The sequence below is a fragment of the Homarus americanus genome, unplaced genomic scaffold, assembly GCF_018991925.1.
Source record: "Homarus americanus isolate GMGI-L3 unplaced genomic scaffold, GMGI_Hamer_2.0 scaffold14072, whole genome shotgun sequence".
In the NCBI taxonomy this organism is placed as follows: domain Eukaryota; kingdom Metazoa; phylum Arthropoda; class Malacostraca; order Decapoda; family Nephropidae; genus Homarus; species Homarus americanus.
The window spans coordinates 2,929,138-2,942,640 of NW_024754528.1; the positions used below are offsets into that span (position 1 = coordinate 2,929,138).

Sequence of the window (13,503 nt, forward strand, 5' to 3'; positions counted from 1 at the left end):
TTTTCTTTTTAGTTATTTTTTACTCGACTTGGCTTTTGTAGGTTTCCAGGAAGACGAAGTTTGATATCAGGGAAGGGAAGGGGTTAGTGGGAGGAGTGGGTAGGGAGGGAGAGGAAGGAGTGGAAAGAATGGGTAGGGAGGAGAATGGAGTGAAAAAGGGAGTCTTGGCCTTAGTAGGGTAATGAGGAAGGTAGACAGGTTGGGAGTGAGAGGGAAGGAAATGCGGAGTGGGTTGTGAGGTTATTAGGAAGGAGTAGAGAGGGGGGGGGAGGGTTTAAGAGGAAATGTAGGAAGTGGTGAGGAGGGAGAGTAGAACTGGATTGATGAGTGGCGGTAGGACGGGTTTGAGGAGGGGTAGGGTAAGAAGGTTAGTGGAGTGGGGTGGGATGGGGGTTAATGAGGAGTGAGGATAGGAGGAGAGGTGAAAGGGGGGCTAGGGAGTGCCAGGAGTGAGCCAGCACCGCTTCGGGTCTTGCCTCTATTGTACAGTATATAAACTCCGGCTATTGACTGCTAGATTGAGATAGAGTGATGCATGAAACACGTCTCATTCATTGTTCCGACTCCTTCGACAACCTCATTAAGTTATTCGAGTGTTTCAACGTTTCTTTGTACTGTAATGTATCTCCCCAGTGTGTGTTTGTATTACGTTTACTTCCATAAAGTACACAAATATGCAAATAGAACGGAACATGAACGAATTCTTCATTTTTGAGGCTTTGTTTGTACCCGAGTCTCTTCAGTAATGTTAACGATACTCACCTGGGAGCTGATTACCTTCATCACGCCGTTCATATAGTTACGGAATACTTTTATTCAACTGTGAATGGCGAGCCATGACCGAACACCGTCACTGTTTACACACTTCTCGCATCTTTAAACACTGCTATCATTACGGCATCCTCTAAATGCATAGATTTAAAAGGCCATTAAAATTCATTGACATGCAAAATTTCTAAATGGCCGCCCGAGGTGAGGGGATGGTTCCTCTCCAGCCTCCTCCCGTCTGGTAACGACGCAGCCTTTGTAAATGACATGAGAAGTAATAATTAGGAGTGTTTGGGCCTGGACCGGGTTTAATATGCCCATATACTACTAGCAAGACGTTTCACACAACAATACACCCACCATGTGCCACATTTTCCATTACTAATGATTCAATTTGACTTCATTAAAAAGAGAGGCTGCCATTACCCAACCACTTTTGCGTTTTCATATGCAAAAGAGATTGGGTCAATTAAGTTATAGGGGCAAAAAAGCGGTCCTTTGTGGCACTTGGTCGAGGCTCCGGGTAATTAAGCTCCAAGAAATGAGCGCATTCCTCCTATATACGCCACGACGACTTGAAGGGAATACTAAACATTGGTCTGGCCTTAGTCCTTAAGCTGGAGATAAGATTCCCTCCGTGTTAACCAAAGAGATTCTGGTCCCAATAAATATTACGATTTAGAGGTTTTATTGCCTGTTTGTTCAACCCTTCTGTGACTTGAATCTATAATAGCGGGTTTCCTTGTTTTACGGAGCCGATGAATATTTATGTCGGCAACAGTTGGTCATTTTTTTTTCATTGGAGAGCGCGAGCGTTTGTGGTAATTATTCTGTCACAAACTTGGCTCTCAGATTCCTTGTCTTAAAATCAGACATAAGGGAATGACAACATGACACTCTATAACTCCCCATCACACTAAAATATTCACATGGACAACCTTACGATAGAAATTTATTATCTTTTTTGGACATGGACAAAGTAACATGACCAACGATTGACACATATAACTATGACCCCGACTGTGTGTGGGAAAAACACATTCGGAAACGTCCTTGATGTCGGCAGAGAACTTTTGTCCATCACGGGATGACATTCAAAAACCTTTAGGTTAGAATCTTGCCCAGCTTAAACTACGGCTTCCAGCCTTATCGACCACTGCTTCTAGCTTTATCTTAGGCCTAGCGGAGTTGTGTTATTCGAGTAGGCTGACCAGGGAATGAGCGGAAAGAACCCATCGTCATGTAAGGTGGATGAAGAGGCCCTTAAAAATACCCAATACTTGTTTCTACTTCCGTAGCTTCCTCGGATTATGTTTCCTGTGTGTGATGTGTCCTGGGGGGAGGGGGAGGGGGAGGAGGAGGAGGAGGAGGAGGAGGAGGAGGAGGAGGAGGAGGAGGAGGAGGAGGATAGCTCCTGAACATTGTGAGAACCTACGAGTTGGTGGCTGAGAGGGGCCTGGAAGGGGATGCTGAGTTGCTTCGTAGGTTAATATATATATATATATATATATATATATATATATATATATATATATATATATATATATATATATATATATATTATATATATATAATATTAATTGCAGTTTGGTGAGGATGTAGATGAGAAAATAGCTCTAAATAGACATGGGTGGGGACCTGGCAGGAAGGAGACGTGGTGGGGACCTGGCAGGAAGGAGACGTGGGTGGGGACCTGGCAGGAAGGAGACGTGGGTGGGGACCTGGCAGGAAGGAGACGTGGGTGGGGACCTGGCTGGGAGCAGTCGTGGGTGGGGACCTGGCAGGAGGAGACGTGGGTGGGGACCTCAGGAAGGAGCGTGGGTTTGGACCTGGCTGGGAGCAGACGTGGGTGGGGACCTGACAGGAAGGAGACGTGGGTGGGGACCTGGCTGGGAGCAGACGTGGGTGGAGACCTGACAGGAAGGAGACGTGGGTGGGGACCTGACAAGAAGGAGACGTGGGTGGGGACCTGGCTGGGAGCAGACGTGGGTGGGGACCTGACAAGAAGGAGACGTGGGTGGGGACCTGGCAGGAAGGAGACGTGGGTGGAAGGGACAAATAGAGGAAGAGGGATCATAGCCTGAAGTTAAACCAAAGAGATGGGACACGCGTGTTTCTCCTTAGCCCATTGAACTCTACGAAACATAATAACAAAATAAGCAAAAGAAGAGAATAGCATCAGAAGATAATTACCATATACATTAATAGACGGAGCGAGAATAAATTACCACAGAATATAAGACAAAGGAAAAACAATAAGGCCACAAGAAGGAAATGAATCGAGTAAATACTATATAATACAAACAGGTTTATTGCACGGGGATAATCAGTCCTATCCAACGATCAATAAAGGGATCGCCACCCATGGCCCTAAACTCGAGTCATGAATTCTAGGGGCGAGCAGAGCAGAGCCGAGCCGAGCTGAGCTGAGCAGGCAGGCAGGCAGGCAGGTAGGCAGGCAGGCAGGTAGGGCACGCCGCAGGACCCATACTTGGTACACTGGACATCCTGCAATGGTCCACCGAGGAAGCAATTATTTTAAATTGAGGAAGTTCGTCAGGTCAGAAAGGAAACGACGTCCATCTCTATCATTTTCAGCGGATATATCTGTCCCCTGCTACAGTTATGTGATAATTCCTCGAGTTTTTTTGCCTACTAAATATAGCCAGAGTGTATGACAAGCATACGGTGTTGACGGCTTGCGTAATATAAATGGATGAAAAAAACAGTAACGCGGTATAGGGCGGTGCGAGTAGAGGAGTTATCCCTTGTAATACAATGAGAGAAAACGGGAGTTGTCGAGGAGTGAGAGAGGAAGCGGAGAGGCGGTGGTGAAGGATGTGGTGTTGGGAGGAAGGAGTGGCGAGAAAATAGTGCTATTCACGGAGATAAGAGACAAGAGAAATTAAGAAAATATTGTATGCATAAATAAATCGTTAGAACCTTGACGATAATTTAAAGACGTTTGATAGTAAATTGTTCTTGTAGGAAGATAATGAACGAAATTATCAAGAGGCCTTATCAGGGGTTAAATGTAGAACTTCAGAGAGACAGTGTGTGTGTGTGTGCGTGTGTGTGTTATGTGACTGTGGGAACTCATAGTGACCTCAGCATATTTTTCTTGCTGTGGAGTATTTGATCCCACATTTATAATACAACCACGGGTCATTGTCACCGAGAATATAATGAATTAATCAACAGTTGAATCAAAATCGAATCATTTGATCATATATGTAGGTAAAGTGATCAACAGCGTAGATTTTCAGTTAGGTTAGGTTAGGTTAGCAGATGCATTGTCTTCCAAGATTACAGTATGTCGGCTGTCTATGTTATAACACACCTTTCAACTCCAATAAACTAGATCTTTAATTCCTACACTATAACACAGCTCTTACGCTCTCCTCCGCAGGAAACCGTTACACTCCTACATAACACACCGTCACACCCTCTTCCATAACACATCCTCACACACTCATTTCCGCAACACACCTCCACACCCTCTTTCACAATACATAGTCACACCTTCCTCTACAAAACACCCCTCACAAGCTCCTCCTTCACATCTGTCTATCATTCTCCTGCGTTAAGGTATCGACAGTCTCTCTCTCTTCCCCCCCAATACTTCCGCCGCCACCTGCTCCCCATAGAGAACAATGAATCCCTTCCCCTACCAACACCCTCTCCTCCTCCGCCACAACAAAGCTCCCGAAGCAGTAGACGAAAGGGATCACTTGACTAGACTCCCCCATGATAAATACAGACGCCATCTCCATAATGGCTCCCTCTACTGCCAGCTCTCGGTTTGGAAAATCAAATAAAACGGCGTTATACCTCGACTGACTCTCCATGGAAGAGTAGTTCTACCTTCGTCGTACCACTGGGTCGGGTTTTGTCTAGTCACTGGTTCTCGAGTCGGAATGTTGTGATGAGAACCATTATTTCCCGGCTTCGGATTCACGAGATACCAACTCTTGGTTTCGAACTTATCACGGAAAGTTTCGAATTCCTTAACGCTACTGTTAACGCGACATTAAGATCCTGGCCATAGTGGAGAGGTAAAGGTCCCTTTGTGTTGTTGTTTCTACTTGGTCGCGTTTGCCTGAGTGACACAAGTGATTGATCTATTGGGGAGGAGGAATGTCTATATTGATGTCGTCAGTAGGAGGCGCTGGAAGAATGGATGTTGGGACGGTGGTGTGCATGACAAAGTGGATTTTAGCAAAGGATGTTTTTTTCTTCCTTTTTTATGATGAAATGAGCACCGAGGTGGCGCATATGATATTAGAGTTGGAGTCCATGACAGGATGAATTCTTTGTAAGGTAGGTTGTAATTAGATGCTGTGTATTATTATAGTGGAGTGCAGCGTGGAAGAATATAGGTGATACGAAAGAGAAATAATTAAGGGTGGAACTTGGAATGTGCACGGGGATGTGACGTAATTAAGGATGGAACTGGGAATGTGTGCGGGGATGTGAAAGGGTCAAGTCTAGTGGGAGGATGTGGAGTGGGTGGGGTGTGGGGTGTATGGAGAGGGTGATCACAGTGAGGGTGGTGAGGCATCCCCCCTCCCCCCTCCCCTCCCACAGAAAAAAACACAACGAATATATTTGAAATTTTCTAGGCAAAAGCAGCAAACAGACAAAAAAAAACATCCCTCACATTAAATCCTTAAATGGCCGATGAACATCTTAATTGTGAGTTTCTCTTGGAGTCCAGGACCACTTGTAGATGAGTTCATAGACTACAAAGCTATCTCTCGTCACGGACCACTGTCATTGGAGTATTTCTTGGACCTATATTAAGATGGAATTTCTGTCGTTGGCATCATTACCTTCACTGTGCTGGGGCGACGTACTGCTTAAAACCACGAAATAAGCATCACCCCCAGTCACCAGTCCCCCCCAGCTATGAACCTCATATAACAAAACATCCGAGGCATCCGTGGTCAAGTTAAAGATCCACATTCCTCTCGCGTCAGTGTGGATGCTGGGTTCAAGGAGGGAGAGAAGGGATATCAACCGTGTTATTCCTAGGCATCACCAGGACTTGTAAACAATGTCCATCGGTAATCTGTATGTAACCGCAAACCAGATGTGATAAGGGAAAGTTCAGATACACAATAGTGATCCTTTTGGTCGGTACGTCGTAAGGGCCTTGATTTTGTCGCGGCTGTTTGTCACGCATTTCGTCGTGGCGGGAGGTTAGGGGAGTCAGTTGATGTGTTGGCGTATACACTGAGAAAGACGTAATCTACTCCCCATTATTTTCCCTGCTTTCTCTCTTTCCAGGCGACAGGAAATGCGAGAGAGAGAGAGAGAGATTAATAGATAGAGAAGAATAAGAGAGGGTGGGGGAAAGGAAGTAGAGAAGAGATAATGCATGACAGTGAGAAAAAAAAATACTTTATTACAAACTCTCAGTTGGGGACACAGGTGAGGAGATATCGTTAACAAACACACTTAACCCCGTTACTCTATGACCATGGAATTATTACAATAAATAAAAGTCGTTTCGTCATCATGATGGTCCCCCCCCACACACACACACACTGTCACCATCATCGTCACGCTTCCCACACTAGATCCCACCACCACTCCAACGCCATTACTATGTTCGCCTTCAGCGTCACTTCTCCTACGGTCGACCACAAGCCTCGACTTATGTCAATAAAGGTCTAGGATCTCCCTCGTTCCTTCTCACCACCGATGTTAGGAATGGTGACTCACTATCCATCCACCTTCAGTAGTATCACTATAATACAAGGAGCAAGGAAGGGTGGTGACTCACTATCCTTCTCAACTGATTTCACCATCACAGGGGTTGTCAGGGATGGTGACTCACTACCCACCACTACTTGTGTCACCTCCAAGGATGGTGATTCATTATCCTATACGCTAATGATCTCTCTCTCTCTACCACTGGAGCTGGAGTGGTGGTGACACACTCCTCCACTCCTGTTCTCACCCTCACACGACCTCAAGTAATGATGACACACTCCACCACTCCTGTTCTCACCCTCACTGGAGGTCAAGTGATAGTGACACACTCCTCCACTCCTGTTCTCACCCTCACACGACCTCAAGTAATGGTGACACACTCCGCCACTCCTGTTCTCACCCTCACTGGAGGTCAAGTGATAGTGACACACTCCTCCACTCCTGTTCTCACCCTCACACGACCTCAAGTAATGGTGACACACTCCGCCACTCCTGTTCTCACCCTCACACGACCTCAAGTGATAGTGACACACTCCTCCACTCCTGTTCTCACCCTCACTGGAGGTCAAGTGATAGTGACACTCTCCTCCACTCCTGTTCTCACCCTCACAGGAGAGGGAGTGAGGGTGAGGGTGGTGTGTCTGGTACAACTTTCCCGCACCGTCATACGCGCTGGCTGATCTGTCGTTGTTTTGAAATCATCAGAAAAATGTACAAGGTCTTGCCTGCGTGAGGTGTGGGCGTGGCCAGCAGCTCCAGCCGGCGAGCCTGACGTAACCACCAGGGAGCTACAAGCCTTTTTTGTGTGTTTAACTATCAAGTAATTTCATCACATCCCCAGATAATGAAATTATGATTAAACGAACCTTAATAATATATTTCATTCTAACTCAAAGAAGTATATTTTGTTTCTAATACTTTTTTCACACAAGAGCAAAGTATAAAAGAAACCAGGAAGATATTATTAAGGGTTAAAGATATAAGATGGCAAATAATGGACACACACACACACACACACACACACACACACACACACACACACACACACACACAGGGATGAATTCTAATCAAGTGGACGAAATAGAACTGAAGCAAGGAGTCGAGAAGAAGTTTGTCTCGAGTGTTCGCTAATGACGCCTCCAGCACCTCTGTGTACACGTCACTTACAATATTTACTCCCTGATTCTCAGAAACTTCCTGGCGGTTGGGGGTTTGATCACCACCGTCGTCAGGGCCTGCTGGTGGTGTGCTGGTCACGGCCACAGGTAGTGATTAAAACCTCTGGTGGACGCTTGTGTTTGTATGACACACCTGCATGAAGTACCTACCACAACGAGTACCGAAGAGGAATACCACTAATACCTGGTACCTCAATATAATTCACCCTAACACAAGACACCTATCACTGTTTTTTTTTTATCAATTTTGTCCAATAACACAAATATGGACTCGTTAATGTGTTTTGTACTGAGCAGTGTGGCGGAGTGATACCTAATGTGTTGAAGAACTAGTAACGAGAACCTTACCGGAATAAAATAGATTCATAGGGCAGATTATCCACAAAGAAGATGGTTATATTTGTAAAGTCTTGTTCGCTTTACTTATTGCAACTCATCAAACTCGTGATTAGGGATGTGACATTTAAGTGTACTGTCGATTATAATCAGAGAGTATGATGGTAAATTGTTTATGGCGATGATAACTGGTTAGCAAGAGATTGGTTAATTAAGTTATGAGTGATGCCTGAGTGACTCAATCAATATTATGTGGCTTGAAATAGGTTTGTTATTAGCCTCGAGGATGCCAAATGATGACCGAGTATGATGATACTATAAGCGAGATGATGAACTAAGGGAACAATTTATTTCACCATAAAACTAAGTGTTGTCCTATCACCAAATATCAACCGGAAAAAAGAAGTACAGCACATATAGATAGACACTATACGACCTAAAACATCTGTGATATTGATCTTAGCACTCAGTCAGTTTCACTTACAAGCTCATAACTTCAGACGTAATGTTACATTTCTCTATTTTGAAAAGCTCCAAAGCGCAGCGACACAACACAGTCCTGAGGAACTCCACACCTTCATTAAGCTTTTTGTCCACTCCAAGCCACAGTGGTCAGGATAGGGAACACTCCTACAGGCCGTCATCATCATCAAGTCACGCTCATCATCATTATCTAGACCATAACATCGTTGTTTTCCCCAACTGTTGGACACATTTTTCCAGTGGTCAGATGGCAGTCTTAAAATTCTCCTGTCATGTGTTTTTTTCTTTCTTCTCACTCTTGTTCACACACTATACGGCCTCGTCTTCTGGAGTTTCTTTGGTAATGGAGAAACAGCGAACATTAACTTGTGTCGAATGTTAACAGCAGCGGGAAAATGAAAATGGATGTTGTATGAAAGAGTGAGGCCCCCGGCAGCGGAGTGATGGATGAGACTCGTGGCTACATGTTGCCGGTACAGCTAAAGTGGAGCTATGCATAAGTCAGCCAGCTACCTCCTCCTTGCAACATGCAGAGGATCACATAAGTCTGCATGATGCGTTATTAATGGGGTGCTGAAACCCCAATCAATAGCATATCTCGCCTGGTAGATGACCCGTGAACACCTTCCCAGGTGAGAGCACCTGTGAAGGCTCACTTGCATGTTTGCTGTAATTACCCGCCCTACGACAGCCTCCCCTCGTCCACCTCCTGCCTTGTGGCGGCTGCATTCATTGATGAATTTAGTCTAATTGCATGGTCCTGCAGTAAGGAGTTTATTAAGGCAGTAATTTAGCCAGGAACTATCACTTAGCCTTTAATCACACTGTAAAGAAGACATAAGCTCTATGCTGGTAGGTCAAACCACGCCATGAAATCGTGGATATGTTGTTACGACTTCTGATGATCTTCTAATAATCGTTAATGATAGTCTAATTAATTACAAGCAATTAGAAATATAAGTAAATGCGCTTTTACTGTTTCATTTTTACTGATTGAGCAGACGAGTGGGAAGTCGTGTGCCGGAGGATCGTGTCTTCAGAACGTAACGCCTTTATCGGTCCAAATGATTTGACGGTGGATTTGTAAGGTAGAATTATCCGACAGTAGCCTCAACTAGCTTCCTGGATAGATGGTATCTGGTCAGGCTCGACGAAGGGATGGTGGTAACCCGAGGGAAGCGTGAGGACCCGCCTCTCTGGGTGCACACGAGGTGAGATGAGGTACAAATCACCTTCAATGATCCATGTAAGGAACTTTAAAAGGATTATAACATCTGTCCTAATATTGTACATCGTTTGTGAGACGTTCTTATTAGGTCAATGGGGGTGAGAAATACACGAAAAACTTTTCTTTTAGAGTGAAAAGAGGAAGGTGCAGGTAATTAAAGGATAAGCAATATTTTTAGGGGTAGCTCTTTACGAACGCTGGTCTGGGCTCCCTTGATCACAGGTTTTCGTGTTTACGCCATAATTTATGATGATTGGCACCTCCACGGCTATTTACTTGATTTCCTGCTGAATCGTATCAGTGCTCAATGTCTCGAACCTACACCAAGATTTTAAAATTTGCTTTGTAGTTTTTTTCAACGTATAATTATAGCAGAATCATGGAGCACTCTCGCTTGTAAATATTACATGCATTATTAATGCTGCAAATTATGAACAATGTAATCACGCCCCTCCGTCAGCTGATTTATGCGCCGGGGTCGCAGGAGGAGGGGAAGAGGCGGATTCTTCACGTTATCTCGTCACATAAAATAAGCTACACGGTGGGGTCCTTAAATTACACCTGGACACCCTCTTAGGCTGTGACCCCTCGCGACGCCCAACACTCGGTGTACTCCTGGCGGCGTTTAATGGTACAAGCGTTCCTGAGGCCACTTAAGACTTTTTATCCCCTGGAGGTGAGGCGGAACAAGGCAGGTAAGCAGCAGCTCCAGGAGGGTACTGCTGTAAACACGAGCCTCAACTTCTCACACCCGGTTTACTGTTAAAGTAAACATAAGGAATATAATTAGCAAACAGGAATGAGGGGGACGTATGGAGATGTTAGTTGCTGTGTAAATGAACTCATAAAATCCTTACATTCACAGTGAGCGATAAGATTAAACCTGCGCGTCGTCCTAAGAAAAGATAACTATCATAATCAGTTAACAACGAATCAAAATCATCTGGGCAATGACGATAACAAAGTGTGTCCAATTGCAGGTCGGGATATAATTACGAAATCGAGTTTTTCATTTGTAAGGTGACTTATAATGGCTCTCAGGTGTTGGGTCGAACACTGCTAAGTGTAATTCTTACGAAGGTGTAAATTATGCCACGCAAGTGGGTTTGTCCAGACACCTCGTTAATTGAAGGCTGTGGATGAGGGAGTGCTAGTTTGTCACTGAGGAATTTAAGATCGTGGACTTTCTTGGCATGTAACACAAGGGCGATAACAGTGTAAACTCCGAGAAAATTGTGCTGTCCATTTGCACGAATATCCATGATTTGTGCCCATGAAGAGTTCAATTTCAAGGCTTCTTTATTGTCTTCACGAATGACTTGCTGAAAGATATCTTCATAGAAATGTGTTACAAGAGGAGATGTAAAAGTACATCTCAACACAAAGATTAGTCGGTACTGCTGGAGGGAGCCGCTTATTACATATTGGAAGAGGATGATCCATCACTTAGAGTGAGTGCTACAAAGAGAGGCAATGACACTGCTATGGGGTGAACGATGCAGACTTGACAGATAATTTAGAGGAGAGAGTTAACGCAGTGTTTTGCCTATTAATTATAATGAATTACACAATAGAGTCATCATAGATTACCAGGAGTTAAGATCCTGACGAGGAAGCTAAACGTACTATCAAGATGGGCTCAGTGGCAAGGTAGAGCCTAGCATTAAGAAATTTAGGAAATTATTGCATTAGGGGTCCCTGTCCAATCCCATGTGGTGGAGTGTGTCGGGTTCTCTTATGGTGGAGTTAAGGGCTGATACGCACACGGCATGAACCTCATTAATGCGAACTCTCTTCTCTTTACACACCAGGATCGTGCGAGTTCACCCTAGACAAACAGTATGTTGGGAGAACATCAATAATGAAGAGACCACAAGGCAAGAAAGTGGACAATAATGCAGTAAGAAGGAACAGTGAAATAATTTACAAGGGTTTGAATACTCACGTTTTTTCTTGGACTCCTCTGGGCTTGGCTGCTGCATGATGGTCTGCGCGTGTACCACTTGGTGGGGGGCGGGTGGCGGCGGAATATCCATGGTAATCATGAAGAGCGCTTCTTCTGCCACGGTTACAACAGGAACAACACTGGGCGAGGGCAGATGTGGGGGGCCCTCAACACGTGGCACTCGCGCGCTCCGGAGACTGTGCTGGTTCAGGGGCTGGTCAGGGCAGCAATGGGGCAGCTACAGGTACACTAGTCCAGCTCAGCGGCTGGTGCTAGTGACGTAGTTGGTTCTCCTGCGGCGGCGCTGACGCAGGTAGATGACCCCGACCGGAGTCCCTGACAGGGTAAACGGTCCTGACGTCGGTTGAACAACAAAACTCACTGTCAGCCTCGCATCTGCACAGTCAACACCTGCAAGAAAATATATATCCATGTTAATTACCTTTACTGTGGGGGTGCGAGAAGCAGCGGCTTTCTGGGCGTGTACAGCCCGGCCCCACCGGGAGCCGCTTTACATCTACAATTTAACGTCCTGGCACGACGCAACCAACAGGTTCACACGACCTGGGGCCTCGGGAGGAGCTGGATGATCCCTAATGACCGTGACTAGGACCCTGACGGGTTTTTTTTTTTTATAAAGCATCGCGGAGTCAGAGATCGTACCTTGGGCAGGACAAGTAACGGTGACTCGCACTAACTCACTTTTCACTGTTTACTGCCCGTCATAAAAGAACTAAACAATCCTCTAAATCAAAATCTTTTCAGAACTAAACAATGAGGGCCGACCAAAGCTTCCAACTCCTCTTGTTGCTCTTCCTTCTCCAGCATTTTTTTGCGCTACAAAGAGATGATAATTACCATTCAATACAACGTATGTGCACTTCCACGGTAAGTTGAAAATGACAGGAAAAATACTTAAGTTAACATATGGTCACTCTAGAATGCTAACTATATTTTAAACTTTTCTTGCTATTGGGATTTCCTATCTTTGGGCGCAGCGAGAGTCAGTGGTTACCTACACGCGACTCACAACCGCTGCAATCACTGCCTTATTTATGGTGGTGGAGTCAGGCAGGAGCACCCGGGGTGACCGCCTTCCACCCACCTACTCCCAGGGGCTGCTGCGGTCCCCTTATTGTATATTTTTTTCTTACAAACCTGATGCTGCGTCTCCACCAGTTCCCCAGATAATAACTTTTGTTATTAAATCCAATGCATCTGCATCTTATGACCCTCAGTATTGCCACTCCCTACACTATAGAAACATCCCAGACCGAATCCTTCTCTGTCTCTCTAATGGGTTGCGCGTGACTTCTGAATAAATGAAACCTATCGGGTAAACTTGCGACGGCTCTAAGTCCCAGCTTTTCCATCCCCTTCACCCCCGTCACGAGTACTCGGTAGAAGCTACAGGTTTCACTCTGGGAGGCATTTCCTCATCACTCAAACCCAGTTACTCTACGGCTCTACGGGTCCCTTTGAGTATAAGGTAAGCCAGAAATACAGTGATCGAGCATCCACCTACATCAGACGACACACAGTTACCACCGTCTAAGAACTCGCTGCTCCCTTACACCTAAACCCTAGAAACAAGCGAATTATTACCCTATGAGATGAATAGCGATGGATCATGACCCAAAGGCACAAGAAACAGGCTGCGCTATCCGAAAGGTTAAGGATCTTCGCTAACGAGCATTCATACAGGAATAATCCCTCTAAGAAAAGCCAATGAAAGGAATAGGCTTGCTTGACCGCATAATTTACATGACATGAAGTGAATTTACAATAATAGTTAAGATTGAACATGCGATACCCAGGTCACGAAGCTAGCCAAGAGCGGGGATACG

At 45.2% G+C, this 13,503-nt stretch overlaps 1 protein-coding gene across 18 annotated transcripts in view; it reads right to left on the reverse strand.

Annotated features, from left to right (window-relative positions):
- The window catches only part of LOC121855821 (paired box protein Pax-5-like), a 171,580-nt gene that overhangs the window by 132,978 nt on the left and 25,099 nt on the right, over positions 1–13,503 (reverse strand). For all 18 annotated transcript variants that reach the window (XM_042350952.1, XM_042350951.1, XM_042350954.1 and 15 more), the window contains exon 2: positions 11,657–12,067. In XM_042350952.1, the coding sequence (XP_042206886.1) occupies positions 11,657–11,756 (100 nt within the window). In that variant the 5' untranslated portion in view covers positions 11,757–12,067. The remainder of the gene's footprint in view (positions 1–11,656; positions 12,068–13,503) is intronic.